This window comes from Oncorhynchus tshawytscha, linkage group LG16, assembly GCF_018296145.1.
Source record: "Oncorhynchus tshawytscha isolate Ot180627B linkage group LG16, Otsh_v2.0, whole genome shotgun sequence".
Taxonomy (NCBI): domain Eukaryota; kingdom Metazoa; phylum Chordata; class Actinopteri; order Salmoniformes; family Salmonidae; genus Oncorhynchus; species Oncorhynchus tshawytscha.
Window position 1 is genome coordinate 46,558,355 of NC_056444.1, and position 25,028 is coordinate 46,583,382.

The following is a 25,028-nucleotide window of genomic DNA, read 5'->3' on the forward strand; positions in this document are numbered from 1 at the left end:
ACATGTTCAATTTGGTTTAAATGATGCAAAAACAAAGTGTTGGAGAAGAAAGTAATATGTGCCATGTAAAAATGTGTGCCATGAAAAATATGTGCCGTGTAAAAAAGCTAACTTTTAAGTTCCTTGCTCAGAACATGAGAACATATGAAAGTTGGTGGTTCCTTTTAACATGAGACTTCAATATTTCAAGGTAAGAGGTTTTAAGTTGTAGTTAATATAGTATTTATAGGACTATTTCTCTCTATACCATTTGTATTTCATATACCTTTGACTATTGGATGTTCTTATAGGAACTATAGTATTGCCAGTGTAACAGTATAGCTTCCGTCCCCCTCCTTGCCCCTACCTGGGCTCGGACCAGGAACACATAGACAACAGCCACACTCGAAGCATCGTTACCCATCGCTCCACAAAAGCTGCGGCCCTTGCAGCGCAAGGGGAATAACTACTCCAAATCTAAAAGCGAGTGACGTTTGAAACAGTATTAGCGCACACCCAGCTAACTAGCTAGCCATTTCACATTGGTTACACCAGCCATTAGGCTGATAGGCTTGAAGTCATAAACAGAGCTGTGCTTGCGAAGACCTGCTGGCAAAACGCACAAAAGTGCTGTTTGAATGAATGATTACGGGCCTGCTGCTTCTCAGTCAGACTGCTCTATCAAATCAGACTTAATTATAACATAATAACACACAGAAATACGAGCCTTTGGTCATTAATATGATCGAGTCCGGAAACTATCATTTCGAAAACAAAACATTTATTATTTCAGTAAAATACGGAACCGTTCGGTATTTTATCTAATGGGTGGCATCCCTAAGTCTAAATATTCTTGTTACATTGCACAACCTTCAATGTATGTCATAATCACGTAAAATTGGCAAATTAGTTCGCAATGAGCCAGGCTGCCCAAACTGTTGCATATACCCTGACTCTGCGTGCAATGAAAGCAAGAGAAATGACACAATTTCACCTGGTTAATATTGCCTGCTAAACTGGATGAGCAGTTATAACTAGTGATTATGATTGATTGTTTTTCATAAGATAATTTTAATGCTAGCTAGCCATTTACCTTGGCTTCTACTACATTCGCATATCAGGCAGGCTACTCGTGGAGTGCAATGCGTTTGACTAGTTAACTGTGCGGTTGCAAGATTGGAACCCTGAGCTGACAAGGTGCAAATCAGTCGTTCTGCCCCTGAACAAGGCAGTTAACCCACAGTTCCTCGGCAGTCATTGAAAATAAGAATGTGTTCTTAACTGACTTGCCTAGTTAAATAAGAAATATAAAAAATAAAAATAAATAAAAATAATAATAATAGGAAATCGGCACCCAAAAATACCGATTTCCGATTGTTGTAAAAACTAATTAATCGGCCATTCCGATTAATCGGTCGACCTCTAATTTCAACATGGAACCAGGCTATGGAACCCTTCATAGCCTGGTTCCTCTCCAGGTTTCTCCAGGTTTCTTCCTAGCCTTTCTAGGGAGTTTTTCCTAGCCACCGTGCTTCTACACCTGCTTCTACAACACCTGCATTGTTTGCGATTTCTGAACAGCACTTTCTGACATCAGTTGATGTAAGAAGGGCTTTATTAATACATTTGATTGAATTTGACTGACACTTTCAATTTCTTGAGCTCCTCAAATTCAGATCGCTCATTAACACTCCAGAGACAATGTGTGGGAGGAAAGATCAACAGACAGACTAAATTCAGCCATTATCACAAAGCCATACAAAGAGACAGTCGAGCGTTTCCATACGTACAACTGTAACAATGAACTAGTGTTAACAACTATTTACTGAACCGTTAACAATTCCACAGCATTGAGTAGTTCCAAATGGGGTCTCCAGGTCCTTCTTTCTCTGTATTCTGTATGATAAGCCAACAGGGGGCCTAGAGGGCCTTAAGATAACAACACACTTCCTTCATAAAGCCTTCCTCTCAAACACAGCATGGGCGCTAAGAACCAAAGTTCCGCTGACACCAGCACACACCCTTCCCACCCCTATATCTCCTTTCCCGCTTTCTGTTATCCCTTTCACCTGCCCCCCCCCTTTTTAATTGTAATGGTTTACTTGTTGAAATTGTAGTATTTTAATTGTACCTTGTAGTTTCGTTATTCTTCTTGTTTTATTTTGAATGTTTGTGCTCAGGGCACAAATGTGAATGAGACCCTGGTCTCAGGTGGACTCCCCTTAATAACTAAAAGTTAAACAAAAAATAAAAATACATTATTACCTCCCTCTCTCTCCCCTCACAGTGAATTTGTAATAATGCTCTGAGAGTGTGCAAACAGGCAAGCTATTTAGTCTGGGGAGACATGGTGACAGGCTTGGGCAGGTGCTACAGAGAAGACGGATGACATGTGTTTGGTTTCCAACTGACTGATATGACCTGAGGGCTGAGGACATGGTATTAGCTTAGCTTAGCATAGCCCATCAGGATGTATGGAGGGTTTGGCCTAGTTCATTATGTACAAGAATGTAATGTGTTAAAACTGTTCGATTTCTGTCGGGTAGGCTTCTCTTCAAAAAAAGGGTTCCAAAAGGCTTCTTCGGCTGTCCCCATAAGAGAACCCGTTTTGGTTCGGTTCTACCTGCAACCAAAAAGGGTTCTTCAAAGGGTTCTCCTATGGGGACAGCCAAAGAATACTTTAAGCTTCTAGATAGCACCTTATTTGTATCTGTTCTTCTAACCCTTGCCTTGTGTTCTATTTGGCTATACACTGTTATGTTCCGGGTCAATTTGACACAGTACAATAAGCACAGTAAACACAGAAAATACGGTAAGTACAGTTATCTAAATGTTGCTGAGAATGTCCTCTTCCAAACACTCTTTTTTCTGGGTTGATAGTCCAAAACAGATATTTTTTTTTACCTACCGTGTGATGCGTGTAAGATGATGCGCAAACCCTCTGAACGTCATAGGGAAATCATACTTATATCTATGTGATCGACATAGTCACGCCTTTCATGTGCAGGAAGCAGCTTGCTTCTAAGGCACACTGTTTAAGAGTTATAGATCAAATTGCAGGTCAAATTGACTTCAGATCAGTGTTGCTCACCCTCTGAGCATCATAGGGAAATCATACTTAAATCTCCGATGTGATTTCAAACTCAAATATGTGTAAAATTGACACAGGGTTATTTTATTTTCATGACAATCTTCATCCATAACCAAAGGTTACACGGTCATACGGTGATTGTGCCAGCCCAAAGTACCAATTTAGAACACATTGTTGTTGAGCTCCACAGCAGACTAACACAGGTGCTTCCTCGTCCTCTCTTCCACCTATGACCGACCACCCGTCACCTCCCTCTACCCCTCCTTCCTGTCTCTCTCCCTCACTCCTTCCCTCTCTTCTTCCATTTACATCTATCCTCTCTCCCCTCAATCCTCTTCTCTCCTCCCTCGTTCTACCTCTCTCCCTCCTCTCATCTTCTATCTCTCTCCTCTACTCCTCCTCGTTCTGTCTTCTTCCTCCTTCCCTCCGGATCCCTCAACCTCACCCCTGCGTGTGCAGGAAGCTTCCATTCCAGAGAGTGGGCTTCTTTGATGATCAGAGGGGGAAAACACAATTCCGTTTTTGTGCTAGAAGGAGCACAACTCATAAAACACACATACACACAAGCATGCACGCACAAACACAGAGAAATCCAATGGCACGTGCATTTAATATTACACTTTTTTTCTTTCCATATGAGTTTCCCAGTAAATTCCCCCTCATCAGTGTAGGTCCAACCCAGTCAGACAGCCCTGAGCCTGGGGAGGACAGACAAAGGAGCATGGAGAGTGCCTATAGCCCAGATACAGTAGTTGTTTGAGTGTGCATGGAGGCTCCACAATGTCCATAGGTTTTATACTGGTTCACAGATACAATATTACTGCATCAGTGTTTAGTATCTAGACCAAGATAAGCTACTAGTGATAGTCAATATGTCAAAGCTATACATTATTCCCAAGTCACTGAGCATATCAGCTCTATATTGGATGACACTGATTAAAAAAACAATTCAGTCCATTTCTGGAAGACTCCAACAGTTGGTACCATTTAGCAAATCTAGGTCACTTCCGCCTTCTGTAAAACTGTGTGTGTGCGTGCGTGTAGCAGGATGTGTGTCTCAGCCAGACCCTACTCTGAGAGAGCTGCAATATAAACACATGGTACTCCCGACAGAAACATCCTTCTCTCTCTCTTTATCACACAACTGTCTCACCATCACTATCTATCCCTCTTTCAACCTTAGCCTTATTCCTACATGTGTGAAGAGGGCACGGCAGCGCCTCTTCAGGAAGCTGGAAAGATTTGGATCCTCAAAAAGTTATACAGCTGCACCAACGAGAGCATCTTGACTTGCTATGGCAAATACACCGCCCTTGACGCTACAGAGGGTGGTGCGGACAGCCCAGTATATCACTGGGGCCGAGCTCCCTGCCACCCAGGACTTCTATATCAGGTGGTGTCAGATGAAAGCCAAAAATATTGCCAAAGATTCCAGCCACCCAAGCCATAGACTCTGTTACCGTCCAGCAAACGGTACCGGAGTATCGGCTCTCGGACCAACAGGCTCCGAGACAGCTTCTACCCCAAGCCATAAGACTGTTAAATAGTCAGGTGGTGCCAGGTTTCCTCCAGATGTGACGCTTGGCATTTAGGCCAAAGAGTTCAATTATGGTTTCATCAGACGAAAGAATCTTGTTTCTCATGGTCTGAGAGTCCTTTAACTTCATTGGGATAGGGGGCAGCATTTTCACTTTTGGATGAAAAGCGTGCCCAGAGTAAACTGCCTGCTACTCAGTCCCAGATGCTAATATATGCATAGTATTAGTAGTATTGGATAGAAACACTCTGAAGTTTCTGAAACTGTTTGAATGATGTCTGTGAGTATAACAGAAGTCATATGGCAGGCAAAAACCTGAGAAAAAAATCCTACCAGGAAGTGGGAAATCTGAGGTTTGTAGTTTTTCAACTCAGCCCCTATTGAAGATACAGTGGGATATTGGTAATGTTGCACTTCCTACGGCTTCCACTAGATGTCAACAGTCTTTAGAACGTTGTTTCAGGAGTCAACTGTGAAGGGGGGCTGAATGAAGAGAGGAATGGGTCAGGTGTCTGGCAGAGAGCCACGGGCTCGTGGCGCGGGGTCATGTGAGAGTTAACTCGCGTTCCATTGCTTTTCTACAGACAAAGGAATTCTCCGGTTGGGACATTATTGAAGATTTATTAAAAACATCCTAAAGATTGATTCTATACTTTGTTTGATAAAACATACATGTATTGTGTAACATGAAGCCCTATGAGTGTCATCTGATGAAGATCATCAAAGGTTAGTGATTAATTGTATCTATATTTCTGCTTTTTGTGACTCCTCTCTTTGGCTGGAAAAATGTTTTTCTGTGATTTGGTGGTGACCTAACATAATCGTTTGTGAAGCATTCGCTGTAAAGCCTTTTTGAAATCAGACACCGTGGCTGGATTAACGAGAATTGTATCTTAAAATGGTGCCTAATACTTGTATGTTTGAGAATTTTGATTTATGAGATTTCTGTTGCTTGAATTAGACACCCTGCAATTTTAGTGGCTGTTGGCAAGGGGTTCCGTTGGCGGAACTAGCGGAACCCCTCGTTCCCAGACAGGTTAAGTGCCTTTTGGCAAACTCCAAGTGAGCTGTCATGTGTCTTTTACTAAGGTGTGGCTTCTGTCTGACCACTCTACCATAAAGGCCTGTTTGGTGGACTGCTGCATATATGTTTATCCTTCTGGAAGGTTCTCCCATCTCCACAGAGGAACTGTGGAGCTCTGTCAGAGTGACCATCGGGTCTTGGTCACCTCCCTGACCAAAGCCCTTCTCCCCTGATTTCTCAGCTTGGCCAGGTGGCCAGCTCTAGGAAGAGTCTTGGTTGATCCAAACTTTTTCCATTTAAGAATGAGGAGGCCACTGTGTTCTTGGGGACCTTCAATGCTGCAGACATTTTTTGGTAACCTTCCCCAGATCTGTGCATCAACACAATCCTGTCTCAGAGCTCTACGGACAATTCCTTTGACCTCATGGCTTGGTTTTTGCTCTGACATGCACTGTCAACTGTGGAACCTTATATAGACAGTGGTATGCCTTTCCCAATCATGTCCAATCAATTTAATTTACTACAGGTGGACTCCAATCAAGTTATAGAAACATCTCAATGATGATCAATTTAAATCGAATGCACCGAATGTGTTTCAGACATAAGGAAGTGGATGGCGCCAAATGTTCTACATTTAAACTTGGACAAAACAGAGATGCTAGTTCTAGGTCCCAAGAAACAAAGAGATCTTCTGTTGAATCTGACAATTAATCTTGTTGGTTGTACAGTCATCTCAAATAAAACTGTGAAGGACCTCAGCGTTACTCTGGACCCTGATCTCACTTTTGACAAACATATCAAGACTGTTCATGGACAGTTTTTCCCTCTACGTAACACTGCAAAAATCAGAAACTTTCTGTCCAAAAATGATGCAGAAAAATGAATCCATGCTTTTGTCACTTCTAGGTTAGACTACTGCAATACTCTACTTTCTGGCTACCCGGATAAAGCACTAAATAAACTTCAGTCAGTGCTAAACATGGCTGCTAGAATCTTGACTAGAACCAATTTGATCATATTTCTCCAGTGCTAGCCTCTCTACACTGGCTTATGTTAAGGCAAGGGCTGATTTCAAGGTTTTACTGCTAACCTACAAAGCATTACATGGGCTTGCTCTTACCTATCGTTCTGTTTTGTTCCTGCCGTACATACCTACACGTACGCTATGGTGACAAGACGCAGGCCTCCTTACTGTCCCTAGAATTTCTAAGCAAACAGGTGGAGGCAGGGCTTTCTCCTATAGAGCTCAATTTTTATGGAATGGTCTTGACCCTTAAGTCTTTATTGAAGACTAATCTCTTCAGTACGTCCTACGATTGTGTGTAGTCTGGCCCAGGAGTGTGAAGGTGAACGGAAAGGCACTGGAGCAACGAACCGCCCTTACTGTCTCTGCCTGGCCGGTTCCCCTCTCTCCACTGGGATTCTCTCCTAAGAAACCCAATTACAGGGGCTGAGTCACTGGCTTACTGGTGCTCTTCCATGCCGTCCCTAGGAGGGTTGAGTCACTTGAGTGGGTTGAGTCACTGACGTGATCTTCCTGTCCGGGTTGGCGCTTCCCATTGGGTTTGTGTCGTGGGGGGAAATCTTTGTGGTCTATACTCGGCCTTGTCTCAGGATGGTAAGTTGGTGGTTGAAGAAATCCCTCTAGTGGTATGGGGGCTGTGCTTTGGCAACCTGGGTGGGGTTATCTACTGTTTGGCCCTGTCCGGGGGTATCGCCGGACGGGGCCACAGTGTCTCCCGACCCCTCCTGTCTCAGCCTCCAGTATTTATGCTGCTATAGTTTATGTGTTGGGGGGCTAGGGTCAGTCTGTTATATCTGGAGTATTTCTCCTGTCTTATCCAGTGTCCTGTGTGAATTTAAGTATGCTCTAATTCTCTCTCTCCACAGTGACTGTAAGTACATACCCCAACCAGAAGCCATGGATTACAGGCAACATTCGCACTGAGCTAAAGGGTAGAGCTGCCGCTTTCAGGGTGCGGGACTCTAACCTGGAAGCTTATAAGAAATCCTGCTATGCCCTGCGACGAACCATCAAACAGAAAAAGCGTCAATACAGGGCTAAGATTGAATCATACTACACTGGCTCCGACGCTCGTCTTATGTGGCAGGGCTTGCAAACTATTACAGACTACAAAGGGGTCCTGAGATCCTGACTGGTTGCATCACTGCCTGGTACGGCAATTGCTCGGCCTCTGACCGCAAGGCCCTACAAAGGGTAGAGCGTACGGCCCAGTACATCACTGGGGCTAAGCTGCCTGCCATCCAGGACCTCTACACCAGGCGGTCTCAGAGGAAGGCCCTAAAAATTGTCAGAGACCCTAGCCACCTCAGTCCTAGACTGTTCTCTCTACTACCGCATGGCAAGCGGTACCGGAGTACCATTAACCATATCTACATGTACATACTACCTCAATCAGCCTGACTAACTGGTGTCTGTATGTAGCCTCGCTACTTTTTTAGCCTCGCTACTGTATATTAGCATTTCACAAAGGGAATTGGATTATCTTTCATTAAGCCTATGTATAACACTTGTATCTTTCATCAATGTTTATGATGAGTATTTCTGTCATTTGATTTGGCTCTACAATTTCACTGGATGTTTGTTTGAGACAATGCATTATTGAACATAATACGGCAATTTAAACAGAGGTTTTTGGACATAAAGATGAACTTTATCGAACAAAACATTTATTGTGTAACATGGAGTCCTGGGAGTGCCACCAGATGAAGATCATCAAAGGTTAGTGATTAATGTTAAAGCTATGTCACTTTTGTGACACCTCTCCTTGGCTGGAAAATGTCTGTATGTTTTTTTGTGGCTAGGCTTTGTCCTAACATAATCGCATGGTGTGTTTTCGCCGTAAAGCCTTTTTGAAATCGGATTAACAAGAATCAACAAGAATTAACAAGAAGTTTATCTTTAAAATGGTGTATAATACTTGTATGTTTGAGGAATTTTAATTATGAGATTTCTGTGGTTTGAATTTGGCGCCCTGCAATTTCACTGGCTGTAGGCCAGGTGTTCCGGAACACCCTTCCCAGAAAGGTTAAACAGTTTAAAATCACATTAATACATACATAATACATAATTAATACATAATTTCATAAATAGTTTCATCTTTACTCATTCATTTTATACAATAATTAGATGCAAATCTCATAACGGAGACTCTTGTATAAACAGAGTTTTGGTAATGTGGCTGTATTGTCTCTCATGATGTCACAAACATTATACAAAATGGACCGGCCGTAGCTGGATTCTCCAAAACATGGATATTGTTCAGTTCTCAAGTTCTGTGAGGAAGAAGTTTCTTTGTTCTACTGTGAACCCTCTCTCTATACCGCATGAGGGAGAGAGTCTCCGTCAGGAATTTACAACCTGAGATAACAGAACCTGGGTGTAAGAGGTAGAGAGGGGGAAGGCACACACTATACCCAGAGAGGGCCACGTCATGACAGTCTACACTAGTTGTTTTCGGCACATGTGACAAATACAATTTGATTTGATTAACTTAGCATCCCATTCATTTGGATGTAAATGTAAAGGGCAGGAACCACTATGTCTTTCAACATTATAGACTGAGACTGCATTGCTGGAGGCGCCAAGCCCATAACCGCTTTAAGATGAAGATTAAGTTTACACTTGGTGTTAAGCCATTTCTCTCCAAGAAAATTAGTAGACAGATTAATCTAAATGTGTGTAAACAACCATAACCCCAGTAGTACACGGTAGATGCATTCAGCTACAAACAGGGGTGTCAAACTCACCTTCTCTGTTGGGCTGAATTCAATCTTCACGAGGTACGGAGAGCAGCACTTAACTTGGGTCAAACGTTTCAGGTAGCCATCCTCATGATGCCATCTATTTTGTGAAGTGCACCAGTCGATCCTGCATCAATGCACCCCCATAACATGATGCTGCCACTCCCGTGCTTCACGGTTGGGATGGTCTTCTTCGGCTTGCAAGCCTCCCCCTTTTTCCTCCAAACATAACAATGGTCATTATGGCCAAACAGTTATATTTTTGTTTCATCAGCCCAGAGGACATTTCTCCAAAAAGTACCATCTTTGCCCCCATGTGCAGTTGCAAACCGTAGTCTGGCTTTTTTTAATGGCGGTTTTGGAGCAGTGGCTTATTCCTTGCTGAGCGGCATTTCAGGTTATGTCGATATAGGACTCGTTTTACTGTGGATATAGATACTTTTATACCTGTTTCCTCCAGCATCTTCACAAGGTCCTTTGCTGTTGTTATGAGATTGATATTTAGTTTTTGCACCAATGTACGTTCATCTCTAGGAGACAGAACGCGTCTCCTTCCTGAGCGGTATGACGGCTGCGTGGTCCCATGGTGTTAATACTTGCATACTATTGTTTGTACAGATGAAGGTGGTACCTTCAGGCGTTTGGAAATTGCTTCCATGGATGAACCAGACTTGTGGAGGTCTGCAATTTCTTTTCTGAGGTCTTGGCTGATTTCTTTAGATTTTCCCATGATGTCAAGCAAAGAGGCAATACGTTTGAAGGTAGGCCTTGAAATACATCCACAGATACACCTCCAATTGACTCAAATAATGTCAATTAGCCTATCAGAAGCTTCTGAAGCCATGACATCATTTTCTGGAATTTTCAAAGCTATTTAAAAGGCACAGTCAACTTAGTGTATGTCAACTTCTGACCCACTGGAATTGTGATACAGTGAATTATATGTGAAACAATCTGTCTGTAACCAATCAATGTAAAAATTACTTGTGTCATGCACAAAGTAGATGTCCTAACTGATTTGCCAAAACTATAGTGTGTTAACAAGAAATTTGTGGAGTGGTTGAAAAATGAGTTTTAATGACTCCAAACTAAGTGTATGTAAACTTCAGACTTCAACTGTATATGTGATGTGTGCAATAGCCTGAGGACGAGGTTAGGGTGTCAGCAACAGACCACACCAGCATTCCTCTCTGCACCTCTGGGAGGATAATACCATCACTGTTCACCAGTTTACAGTACCTGTGTTCTCTGTCATTATGGCTAATGTTTAACACAACATAAACACATATATCATCAGTTGGAGATAGAGCAAGATTCAAACAGTGGGCTTTAGGACTGAAAATGTGAATAGAATTGAAGACTGTAGTGAATGTTCCCTACTCTGAATGTCACAAATGAATGTCATGTCACCAGTAGTCAAGCAGCATCATCTGAGGGAAACAGTCACACACTGCATTTCACGCGAACACAAGCACACACATTCCTACAGTCCATTCAAACAGCGAGTCCAGGCAAGGGCTTCCGTTCCTTCCGGACATCCAGCAAAAACAGAACTATTTTTTAAATGGCCTCGATCTCATCTTACATAGAGATGGACAGGCACGCACGCAGGCACACACAACAATCACACTCTCTCTCTCTCTCTCTCGCTTTCTGCAGGCTCCGTGACGTGCCTCCAACAGTGAGTGTGTCCCAAGCAGGAACACAATTAGAGAAATCAATGTGACACACATGCAGGGAAGAAACCTGGGGCTTCTATAGGTCTTTAGTACTTAGTCATGCTGTCTCAGAGGGAGGGAGGGAGGGGGGAGGGAGGGAGGGAGGGAGGGAGGGAGGGAGGGAGGGAGGGAGGGAGGGAGGGAGGGAGGGAGGGAGGGAGGGAGGGAGGGAGGGAGGGAGGGAGGGAGGGAGGGAGGGAGGGAGGGAGGGAGGGATAGAAAGAATTATAACACAGAGTGCTGAAAGAAGCAGGGAGAGTTTGAGACATTGAGTGTGAAAGAGCTACAGTACAGAAACAGCAAGTGTGTGAGAGTTGGGGACTGGGGAGTGAGATTAAAAGAGGGTGTTGGATGGGAGAAATTTCTAAATGTTCCCCATCCTCCTCCGCCTCCTCTCTTCTCCCGTGTTCAGTGTTTATTTAACACATAGGGGCGATGTTTACAGAGTCTAGGTTAAACACAGCCGGAGCCAATCACTTTTGTTAATAATAAATAACGTAAGCTGCAATATGCCGCAAAGCATGCTGGGATGGCTGGTGTGCCAGGGACATTGTCCTGTATCTGGATCTGATCCACTAACAGACAGAGAGACAGCACCCACATTCACATTTACCCACTTCCCTGGTAGAGAAAGAGAGAGGGAAAGTTGAGAGAGAGACAGAGAGTGGAATAGTGTGTGTGGTCATGTAGAAAAGAAGAGAAAACAGGGACAAATTCATCTGTACAGTAGAGGGAATGTGACAAGGACTCCGTTATCTTTTGTCTGAGGAGTAGAACCTTTAAGGAGGCTAAAACCTTTAGGGGGCTGCAATCAACACATCAAAAGGAGGAACTTCCCACAAGAAAAAATACTACAGTTTACTATATAATACTACAGTACTACATACTATAGAATTCTTTAGCAAACTGTAGTATACTCTAGAATACTTAAGCAATAAGGAATGAGAACTCGGGGATTATCGTGTGAATAACTCCCGAACAGAGGGCTGTTCTTAGGCCCGGCTGGGGAAGCAGCCCTAAGAAGGGTGTTATTCATGATAATTCCTGGGTACGAGGGCCTTATTGCATTTATAAAACATTTACCAACATGTTTTTTTTTTTAAATATGAACGACGTGTTTTCATTAGAAACTTTATTTTAATGAGTTAATTGGTTTTATTTCATCCTTCTACCAGACAATATATTCCAGGCAAAAGCCAGTTGTTAGATCTGATATTCTGAAGCTTCTAGCAAAACAAGCTGGTCATCCATTCTCTTAGCATGGTTGCTATAGAGGTTGACTGATTATGATTTTTCAACGCCGATACCGATACCGATTTATTGGAGGACCAAAAAACCCCGAAACCGATTAATCTGCCAATTTGTATTGATTTATTTGTAATAATGACAATTACAACAATACTGAATGAACACTTATTTTAAGTTAATATAATACATCAATAAAAATCAATTTAGCCTAAAATAAATAATGAAACATCAATTTGGTTTAAATAATGCAAAAGAAGAAAGTAAAAGTGCAATATGTGCCATGTAAAAAAAAAAAGCTCAGAACATGAGCTCAGAACATGAGAACATATGAAAGCTGGTGGTTCCTTTCAACATGAGACTTCAATATTCCAAGGTAAGAGGTTTTAGGTTGCAGTTATAGTATTTATAGGACTATTTCTATCTATACCATTTGTATTTCATATACCTTTGACTATTGGATGTTCTTATAGGCACTTTAGTATTGCCAGTGTAACAGTATAGCTTCCATCCCTCTCCTCGCCCCTACCTGGGCTCGAACCAGGAACACATTCGCAACAGCCACCCTCGAAGAATCGTTACCCATCACTCCACAAAATCCGCGGCCCTTGCAGAGCAAGGGGAACAACTACTCCAAGTCTCAGAGCGAGTGACGTTTGAAATGCTATTATCGCGCACCCCGCTAACTAGCTAGCCATTTAACATTGTTTACACCAGACTAATCTCGGGAGTTGATAGGCTTGAAGTCATAAACAGCTCAATGCTTGAAGCATTGCGAAGAGCTGCTGGCAAATCGCACAAAAATGCTGTTTGAATGAATGCTTACGAGCCTGCTGCTGCCTACCATCGCTCAGTCAGACTGCTCTATCAAATATCAAATCATAAACTTAGCTATAACATAATAACACACAGAAATACGAGCATTTGGTCACTAATATGGTCTAATCCGGAAACTATTATTTCGAAAACAAAACGTTTATTATTTCAGTGAAATAAGGAACCGTTCCGTATTTTATCTAACGGGTGGCATCCCTAAGTCTAAATATTGCTGTTACATTGTACAACCTTCAATGTATGTCATAATCACGTAAAATTCTGGCAAATTAGTTCGCAATGAGCCAGGCTGCCTAAACTGTTGCATATACCCTGACTCTGCGTGCAATGAAAGCAAGAGAAATGACACAATTTCACCTGGTTAATATTGCCTGCTAATATGGATTCCTTTCAGCAGGTTTAAAAATATGATTCCTTTTATGCAGGTTTAAAAATATGTACTTCTGTGTACTGAATTTAATTAAGAAAGGCATTGATGTTTATGGTTAGGTACAGTCGTGCAACGATTGTGCTTTTTTTTCGCAAGTGCGCTTTTGTTAAATCATCCCCCGTATGGCGAAGTTGGCTATTTTTGTTAGGAAGAAATTATCTTCACACAGTTCGCAACAAGCCAGGCGGCCCAAACTGCTGCATATATCCTGACTCTGTTGCAAGAGAAGTGACACAATTTACAGAGTTAAAAGAAATTAATGTTAGCAGGCAATATTAACTAAATATGCAGGTTTAAAAATATATACTTGTATTGATTTTAAGAAAGGCATTGATGTTTATGGTTAGGTACACATTGGAGCAACGACAGTCCTTTTTCACAAATGCGCACCTCATCGATTATATGCAACGCAGGACACGCTAGATAAACTAGTAATATCATCAACCATGTGTAGTTAACTAGTGATTATGATTGATTGATTGTTTTTTTATAAGATAAGTTTAATGCTAGCTAGCAACTTACCTTGGCTTCTTACTGCATTCGCGTAACAGGCAGGCTCCTCGTGGAGTGCAATGAGAGGCAGGTGGTTAGAGCGTTGGACTAGTTAACTGTAAGGTTGCAAGATTGAATCCCCGAGCTGATAAGGTAAAAATCTGTCGTTCTGCCCCTGAACAAGGCAGTTAACCCAGTGTTCCTAGGTGTCATTGAAAATAAGAATGTGTTCTTAACTGACTTGCCTAGTTAAATAAAGGTGTAAAACAAATAATAATAATTCAATCGGCCAAATCGGTGTCCAAAAATACAGATTTCCGATTGTTATGAAAACTTGAAATCAGCCCTAATTAATCGGCCATTCCAATTAAATCGGTTGATCTCTAGTTGCTATCCAAAGTTCTAAGCAAAAAAGGTTGGTTTGGAGGTTAGCTACTTCTCCTTTGCTAGCTAGCCAACTAAAGCTAACACACAATCACATCAAGCAGTTGAAATGACAGCAAACTATGTGCATTTTCATTTGTTTTGCCTTTATATATATATATTGCCATTTCTTTTGATATATCCATTGTAATGATCCTGATAAATGAATTTGGCTGGCTCAAAGAAGCTGTCAGTCTCGTCACGTTCATTCACTCTATGGTTTGGGGTAGCAGTTAGCCTAGTGGTTAGAGCATTGGACTAGTAAGAGTTGCAAGATTGAATCCCTGAGCTGACAAGGTAAAAATCTGCTGTTCTACCCCTGAACAAGGCAGTTAGCGCACTGTTCCTTGGTGTCACTGAAAATAAGATTTTGTTTTTAACTGACTTGCCTAGTTAAATAAAGGTAAAATAAATAAAAAATATGGCAAAGTGGAGATTGCAAAAAAAAAAAACAGCAACGCTGTTGCACATGATCAGAGAAGCAGGCAGCAATGTTTAGACAAATCCCAACTGTTGCAAACCAAATGCTAGCCTAGGAGCATGGGGAAATAATGTCTAGACACTTTTTTTCCAGGGGAGATTAAGTTTATGAATTGCCTGGCTGGGCTGTGGGACAGTGGCTGCACATTGATAAATCAAATGGAACTGTTAAAGGGGAATGGAAACACTTTGGGCAGTAAAGCTAAGCAAAGATGTGTATTCAATCCACTAATACCAAACATGTACCTTTAACATAGAAACTACTACTATCTCTATTTTTAAGACTTTAATCTTGAACAACATTTATTAGAGGTATAGGTAGGCCATCTTGAATTGCAATAGCATTGATTGCAATGCGTCATCGGCAGGGTTGATCATTAATAATATGCATGTCAGACAGCTCGGTGTATTCAACATGTCAATACCTCTCATTAATAAAAGTAGTGATGAAGTCAATCTCTCCTCCACTTTCAGCCAGGAGAGATTGACTTCATCACTACTTTTATTTATGAGAGGTATTGACATGCTGAATGCACCGAGCTGTCCGTCTAAACTACTGGCACACAGCTCAGACACTCATACATACCCCACAAGACATGCCACAAGAGGTCTCTTCACAGTTCCCAAGTCCAGAACAGACTATGGGAGGCACACAGTACTATATAGAGCCATGACTACATGGAACTCTATTCCACATCAAGTCACTGACGCAAGCAGTAAAATTTGATTTTAAAAAACAGATAAAAAAACACCTTATGGAACAGCGGGGACTGTGAAGCAACACAAACATTGGCACAGACACATGCATATACACACACACACACACGATAACATACGCACTATACATACAGATGGATTTAGTCATATAGATATGTGGTAGTGGTGGAGTAGGGGCCTGAGTGCACACAGTGTGTTGTGAAATCGGTGAATGTATTGTAATATTTAAAAATGGTATAAACTGACTTAAGAGTAATGGGGATCGGTAATAAAAACAAACACAAATAAAGTGGTAGGCTTGATTACCAACAATGACGTGACGGCCTACAGAGAGGAGGTGAGGACCCTTGGAGTGTGGTGTCAGGAAAATAACCTCTCACTCAATGTCAACAAAACAAAGGAGATGATTGTGGACTTCAGGAAACAGCAGAGGGAGCAGCCCCCATCCACAACGACGGGACAGTAGTGGAGAAGGTGGAAAGTTTTAAGTTCCTCGGCGTACACATCACGGACCAACTGAAAGGGTCCACCCACAAAGACAGCGTGGTGAAGAAGGCGCAACGGCGCCTCTTCAACCTCAAGAGGCTGAAGAAATGTGGCTTGTCCCCGAAAACACTCACAAACTTTTACAGATGCACAACCGAGAGCATCCTGTCGGGCTGTATCACCGCCTGGTACAGCAACTGCTCCGCCCACAACCGCAAGGCTTTTCAGAGGGTAGTGCCGTCTGCACAACGCATCACCGGGGGCAGACTACCTGCCCCCCAGGACACCTACGGCACCCGATGTCACAGGAAGGCCAAAAAGATCATCAACAACCACCCGAGCCGCTGCCTGTTCACCCCACTAACATCCAGAAGGTGAGGTCAGTACAGGTGCATCAGAGCTGAGACCGAGAGACTGAAAAACAGCTTCTATCTCAAGGCCATCAGACTGTTAAATAGCCATTACTAACAAAGAGTGGCTTCTGCCAGCATACAGACTCAAATCTCTGGCCACTTTAATACATTTAATAAATTGATTTCATAAAGGTATCACTAGTCACTTTAAATAACAGCACTTTAATCATGTCTACATATCCTACATTACTAATCTCATATGTATATACTGTATTCTATATCATCTACTGCATCTTGCCTATGCCACACGGCCATCGCTCATCCATATATTTATATGTACATATTCTTATTCATCCCTCTACATTTGAGTGTATAAGGTAGTCGTTGTGAATTTGTTTGATTACTTGTTAGATATTACTGCACTGTCAGAACTTGAAGCACAAGCATTTCGCTACACTCACATTAACATCTGCTAACCATGTGGATGTGACCCATAAAATTTGATTTGATTTGATAGCAACCATTTTTGTTAGAACGGATAACCAGTCTTTTTCCATAGCAACTATTAAATAATTAACGTCTGTAGCAACATGACCAAAATAACTAACGACCAGATGTCTGTCCGGACTATGAAATTGTATGAATTTACTTATTAAAATAATGTTTTTTTTTATGAAAATGTGTCATTCATTATTGCTCGCCATTGGGCTGAACAAGGCCATTTACATATGACTGCCTCTTGTGCCTTACTGCTTAAGTATACAACGGGGGAGATCTGGGGGAGAGAGGTCTGGCAAAGAGAATAACTGGAGGTCTGAGAGAGGGAGAGAGAGATATGTAGGAGGGAGAGAACTGTAGGAGAAAGAAGACAGACTGGCGGAAGGCAGCCGGGAGGAGAGCCAATCGATCCGTCCCCAGAGACCACCAACAAACACACTCTCTGCAGTTCACCACCCCAACAACCTTTGTTATTGTCCAATCAACACCATCACTCTCTCTCCATCTTTCTCTCCATCCATCTCTCTCTGACTGTCTCCCATTTTGTACATATCTTTCTAAGACCTACATAATATTGTTTCATCTCTATGACTATGCTAAGATTTAGTTTTCTAATATTATGTTATGGTTCTCCAACTCTTTGTGGTTTAGTGTGCACTTTGACCCAATGATTGACACTCTTAAAGGCAAAATGACCAAGATATTTTAAAATAAACCAATGCAAAAGACCTTAATAGGTAAAGGACATTGCATTTAACTGTTAAGTCAGTGGCTGTCTGGGTACCTGTGGCAAATGTGTGATCACACCACTGTAGTTAACTCTCTACACAAGTAACACAACTCTATATTAATAGACTGAGAACAAATGTCTCACATGTACATTGACATGCGCATACACACACATAAACTCAGCAAAAAAAGAAACGTCCCTTTTTCAGGACACTTGTTCATAGATAATTTGTAAAAATCCAAATAACTTCACAGATCTTCATTGTAAAGGGTTAAACACTGTTTCCCATGCTTGTTTGATGAATCATAAACAATTAATGAACATGCACATGTGGAGCGGTCGTTAAGACACTATCAGCTTACAGACCTGCACCTGTGGAACAGACATTAACAGTTTACAGACGGTAGGCAATTAAGATCACAGTTATGAAAACTTAGGACACTAAAGAGGCCTTTCTACTGACTCTGAAAAACGCCAAAAGAAAGATGCCCAGGGTCCCTGCTCATCTGCATGAACGTACCTTAGGCATACTGCAAGGAGGCATGAGGACTGCAGATGTGGCCAGGGCAATAAATTGCAATGTCCGTACTGTGAGACGCCTAAGACAGGGCTACAGGGAGACAGGACGGACAGCTGATCGCCCTCGCAGTGGCAGACCATGTGTAACAACACCTGCACAGGATCGGTACATCCGAACATCACACCTGCGGGACAGGTACAGGATGGCAACAACAACTGCCCGAGTTACACCAGGAACGCACAATCCCTCCATCAGTGCTCAGACTGTCTGCAATAGGCTGAGAGAGGCTGGACTGCCTATGGGCACAAACCCACCGTTGCTGGACCAGACAGGACTGGCAAAAAGTTATCTTCAATGACGAGTCGCGGTTTTACCTCACCAGGGGTGATGGTCGGATTTGCGTTTATCGTTGAAGGAATGAGCGTTACATCGAGGCCTGCACTCTGGAGCGGGATCGATTTGGAGGTGGAGGGTCCGTTATGGTCTGGGGCAGTGTGTCACAGTATCATCGGACTGAGCTTGTTGTCATTGCAGGCAATCTCAACGCTGTGCGTTACAGGGAAGACACCCTCCTCCCTCATGTGGTACCCTTCCTGCAGGCTCATCCTGACATGACCCTCCAGCATGACAATGCCACCAGCCATACTGCTCGTTCTGTGCGTGATTTCCTGCAAGACAGGAATGTCAGTGTTCTGCCATGGCCATCGAAGAGCCCGGATCTCAATCCCATTGAGCATATCTGGGATCTGTTGGATTGGAGGGTGAGGGCTAGGGCCATTCCCCCCAGAAATGTCCGGGAACTTGCAGGTGCCTTGGTGGAAGAGTGGGGTAACATCTCACAGCAAGAACTGGTAAATCTGGTGCAGTCCATGAGGAGGAGATGCACTGCAGTACTTGATGCAGCTGGTGGCCACACCAGATACTGACTGTTACTTTTGATCCCCACTTTGTTCAGGGACACATTACTCAATTTCTGTTAGTCACATGTCTGTGGAACTTCAGTTTATGTCTCAGTTGTTGAATCTTGTTATGTTCATATAAATATTTACACATGTTAAGTTTGCTGAAAATAAACGCAGTTGACAGTGAGAGGACATTTATTTTTTTGCTGAGTTTACATACTCACTCTTACTCTCTCTCTCCCACTCCCTCCCTCCCTCCCTCTCGCTCCCTCTCCCTCTCCTATCTAGTCATCTCATTCCTGAGGCCAGGCGATCCTGAGGCCAGGCGATTCTCTCCTAGATTCTGTCTGCAGACACTCTCCTCCAGTCTAATCATATTCCTCACCATGAGGGATTCACATGGAGAAGAGCATTAGAACACTAGTCTTTATACACACACCATGTATCAGCCTCAGCCTCTGACTCCCCTCTGATCACATCCTGCACACCAGATAGCAGCCTGCATATCATTGAATGTGATCATGGTCATCATTATTATAATTAATTGTGATCATTATCATCACCCCTGTTCACTGGCTTCATAATCTTCAGCAGAACACATCAGAAACCAACTCCTCTCTACAAGTATCAGTTATTGGCCTCTCATGATCACCATCTTCATCACACTTATCATATCTCAGTCTATAACTCTCCTCAACATCCTGTCCCCCAGTTACATGTCATATAAACATCCTCATCTCAAACATCCTCCTCCTCCCTCCATTCAATACAACTATTTCCCTGTAGCCTAATAATCATCATCAGACAAAACACATAGGATAAATGAGGAGGGGACTTTACAACAAAGAACATATTCATGTCTTGGCAGGGGCGGACTGGGACAAGAATTCGGCCCTAGCATTTTATCCACACCAGCACATCACTGAGTGTGCCGTGACACAATACTCCATTATAGCAAAGTGAAAACTTTCAAATTTATAGAAAATGACATACAGAACTCTCTCGTTTACATATGTATTCACATAAATATTCACACCCCTGAATCAATACTTTGTAGAACCACCTTTGGCGGTGATTACAGCTATGAGTCGTCTTGGGTATGTCTGTATCAGCTTTGCACATCTGGATTTGTGGATTTGCTCCCCTTCTTCCTTGCAGATTTTCTCAAGCTCTGTTAAATTAGATGGGGAGCGGCAGTTAACAGCAATCTTAAAGTCTTTCCACAGATTTTCAATGGGACTCAAGTCTGGGCTTTGGCTGGGCAACTCAAGGACTTTCACATTCTTGTTCTGAAGCCATTCAAGTGTTGCTTTGGCTGTATGCTTGGGGTCATTGACCTGTTGGAAAGTAACTCTTTGGCCCAGTCTAAGGTCGTTTGCACTCTGAAGCAGGTCCTCATCAAGGATGTACCTGTATTTAGCTCCATTCATTGTTCCCTCTAACCTTGCCAGTCTCCCGGTCCCTGTCGCTGAAAAGCATCCCAATAACATAATGCTGCCACCACCATGCTTCACGGTAAGGATGGTATTAGATGGGAGATGAGCTGTGCCTTAATTTTCTCCAGACATATAATTGTTATCTCATCAGACCACAGCATATTTTGCCATATGATCTCAGTCTTTCACATACCGTTTTTGCAAACTCCAGGTGTGTTGTCATGTGCCTTTTTCTCAGGACTGGCTTCTGTCTGGCCACTCTCCCATAAAGCCCAGATTGGTGAAGTACTGTAGAGATTATTGTCCTTCTGGCAGGTTCTTCTCAGCCAAGGAACTCTGTAGTTCTGTCAGACTGGTCATTGGGTTCTTGGTCACCTCCCTTACCAATGCCCGGTTGCTCAGTTTGGTTGGATGGCCAGCTCAAGGCAGTCTGGGTAGTTCTATATTTTTTCAATTTCCCAATGATGGAGACCACTGTGCTCTTGGAAACTTTCAACACTAGAAATTATTTTATACCTATCCCCAGATATATGCCACATCACAACATCTCAGAGATCTATGGACAGTTCCTTGGACTTTTTAGTATAGTTTCTGCTCTGAGATGCACTGTCAACTGTGGGACCTTATAGAGACAGTAGTTTTTTTTTCTAAATCATGTCCAAACAACTAAATTGGCCACAGGTGGGCTCAAATCAATGATGTTCAAAAGATATTGGCTGCACCTGAGATCAATTTGGAGTGTCATAGCAAAGGGGTGGGAATACTTATGTAAATAAGGTATTTCTGTTGTTGTTTTTAACATTTGCAAAAATGTCTAAAAACCTGTTTTCGCTTTGTCATTATGAGGTATTGTGTGTAGACTGATGAGGGGGGAAAAAATATTGAATCAATTTTAGAATAAGGCTGTAACGTAACAAAATGTGGAAAAAGGGGAGGTCTGAATACTTTCTGAAAGCACTGTATAACACAGAATCTTCGCCTATCTAGTAATTTTACGATCACATAAATTTGGTAGCCTATGCTGTTGTATGCATTTTCTGGACATGGGCATGGTTGCTCATGCAGTGGTTACAATGTATCACTGGTCAAATGTTCTCATAAAAGGTTGTGGTATCAAAAGAGTTTGGTACAGGGATAGACATCACTTTTATATACAAATCTCATTGGATACATCGTTTGATTATTGAGATATCGGCCTCAATTTAACTTCAGAGTTGCTTTTTCTTCTGAGGGCTAATCTGGGCCATTTTCGGGGACAGCTCCAGCCGGGCACAGGCCACCAAAATCGGGGACTGTCCCCGGAAATCGGGGACTGTCTCCGGGTGTCTGGTCACCCTAGTCAAAATAGCACTCCAGAATCTCCTTTTCCCCCCATAGAGATGAATTACATACATCGTTATGTGCACTAACTAATGTTGGCTAATTAATTTGGGGTTCATCACCTGAGGAAGTGGAAACTCAACACAAATTAACTAGATCTCCAACTCTAAATATAATACCCACTGCTAGTAGCCATGTATTCATCCAATAGTAAATGTAATGTAATAAACTTTGCAGTTGCAAGCACGAGATCTATCGGCCTATGCCCTTGCAATGGCTGGTGTGCATATCTCAAACCCATATCAGATATCTTGGTTGTAAAATAGCTGCTATTGAGCTGAAAATTGAACGTTTTCTGTACCTACAGAAAACTGAGACCCTTCTCTCTTCGACAGCGACAAGGGACGAAGCTTCGAAAGCATTTTCCCCCAATTGCATTTTGAAATGTCATATGATCAGAATGCATTTTTCTCTCGAGCTCATGGGGGAGATGAGAGTGGCTTGCCCATCACAGCAGCAGGCCCTATCTAGGGCACAGGCACAGTGGCAGGGTAGACACTTTTATTACAGGGATCATGAGGATAATACACTTTACTGTTTGACCAAACCATGGTTTTAGACTCACAAAAATTAGGACGTTTTGAATGAGATGATGATGTAGAATGTGCTCTTTCTGCATTTATAGGCACCCTTTCCGTTTTTTACGATCCATGATCTTGGATGTCGATCTGATCACGAGTTGGGGGAGGTCTCTTTGCTGATACCGCATTTGACTTTGAATGTGTATTTGCGTTACCTCAGCTCAGAAAACCCATCTTGGTAAGTGCTAGCTGTTGCCCAATGATCAGCCAAAGGCTCATTATAGATTAGTATGGCCATGTCACCTTTATATATTTTTGCGTGTGAATTTCGACCAGCCCACCAAACAAGAAAATTGTGTAGCCCATCTGGCATTTGCCAGAATTGCCAGATGTTCAATCCACCCGTCTCTAGAGAGCTGAGCTGTGTGTGTGTGTGTGTGTGTGTGTGTGTGTGTGTGTGTGTGTGTGTGTGTGTGTGTGTGTCTGTGTCTGTGTGTCTAAGAGAAAGGCTGAGAGAAGCATATGCCTTATAATGCGTGGCACAGGGGCAATGGTGAAGTCAGAGCTGCTGCCACTTGGGGTTTGGTGCCGATTTTCCCTCTTCTCCCCAAGGACCTTGACGTTTTTTGTGATGTGTGTTTGTGACATTTAATTGAAAGGTAAATATCCTGTTATGTAGGCCTACGAATAATGATAATCCGTTTGTTGAAGTTTGTCTTTCTCACCCGCATAAACTGCATTCGTTAGACTTGAATCGGGGAACAATAGAAAGGAAAAGTTTGCTCCATAAATTTGCGCCATAAAGGAGATCGTTTTTGCTACATGTAGCCTCCCCTGTTGTAACTTTGTGACACGATACTGCCACTAGAAATTGATACTTCAAGACAAACCTCCCAAAACAAGAAACCGAACAATTCAGAGCTGTAAAATGTGTAGCCTAAGCGTTGGCTTACCAGTTGTTGCTGAAACCCCCTGCATCTTGCCTACAGTTGTTGTCCTGCTTGGCTGAATCCCCCCTCTCCGACGCTAGGCTCACAGGAGATTGGAAACAGTGCACAGGCGAACTAACGTTACAGTCAACTCAAACGAAGGAGTGTCCCGACTTCAGAGTCCTCTGCGTTTTCCCTTCTCTTGGCAAAAATCTCTAGCCTCCGCGGCAGGGCATAACAGGCATGTAGGGTTTCTTTCACGGATATAAGAGGGTGTCCAATGTGCGCGTTTGATGCATTGGAGCACTGATCCATTCACTCCTCCCGGCTCTGTCCTCCTTATAGCAAAACTATTCTTCTCTATGCGTTGAGTGCGCTCAACTCCGCCACTGGAGAAAGGAGTTGCGCGTTCACGCTGATGCGCGGTCACGACAACCATGGTCATTCATTGAGTACAGTAGAACATAGTAAATCATGGGACTATTATGTTTGTATACATTGTTGTTTATTGCATGTCTTTTGCTTAGTTATTTTACACAATAACCTACAAAATGTTTATGTTTTCTCAATGACATCAAATTCAGCATTTAAAATGGTGCAAGTTTAAGTCTGTTCCACCTGAGCACGTCAGAGAACACTATGATGACACACCAAATGTGGTTGATGGATCCCTTTTGTCTTCTTCTAATGCCTCTAAAGGGGAAAGTAATTCAAAAGTAACGTTAATGAGTTGGGTAATCCAAAAGTTACCTTACTGATTACAGTTTTGGACAGACAATTAGTAAGTGATTACATTTATAAAGTAACCTACCCAACCCTGAACCTATTACCGTAGGCTATTACCATATTATAACCCCAAATCAAATATTTCCAATGATTATGTATTTGAGTCCGTAAACAGTGCTTCAAAATATGTTTCAACAAACTATCACGTCAGTCTCATGGACTGTCAATTCCCACCCAGCCCCATCCTTCTACCAAACAAAGTGGCAGGATTAGGCTTTGGAAAAAACAGATTGTTTTACCTTTAATACTGACCATTTAGAAGGGTCATTATAACAGAACATATGTTGAAATGAGCACCACTGTAGGCCTAAATCGATGCCCCATTTGGCCATTTGTATAAGGGTCGCTGGGTGCTTCCATCACTGCATTAATGGTTATCATTGGGCTTGGCTTCCTCCTTGGTCCTTTGACTAGATTCATCAATAATGGCTGAGAAGAAAAGACACTGAAACACAAATATTAACTGGCATTTCTATGTCACTGCTCAGGCCCTCTCCCTCCCATAGATGAGCAGTGTTGATTCATCTTGAATTCCCAGCACGCTGAATAAACCTTGTCAGCTGTCCCTGTGAGTTAGTTTTCAGAGGAACAAGGAATTGATTGAGGCAGAAAGCCAAATTGCTTGCTTAAATATGAAATACTTTGCTATTTCTGTATCATAACCAACTGTTAATTCGCCCCTCAGAATAAAAATGCAAAGTTTGAGGTGACGGTGTGACACCCTGAGTTATAATTCATTTTAATGTCTAATG

General features: G+C 42.5%; 1 protein-coding gene across 2 annotated transcripts in view; it reads right to left on the reverse strand.

The window, feature by feature from the left end:
- LOC112215752 (FYVE, RhoGEF and PH domain-containing protein 3-like) overlaps window positions 1-23,838 on the reverse strand; it is a 92,492-nt gene extending 68,654 nt beyond the window's left edge. For both annotated transcript variants that reach the window (XM_042299222.1, XM_042299221.1), the window contains exon 1: window positions 23,515-23,838. In XM_042299222.1, coding sequence (XP_042155156.1) covers window positions 23,515-23,539 — 25 coding nt within the window. In that variant the 5' untranslated portion in view covers window positions 23,540-23,838. The remainder of the gene's footprint in view (window positions 1-23,514) is intronic.
- Window positions 23,839-25,028: the final 1,190 nt, after the last annotated feature.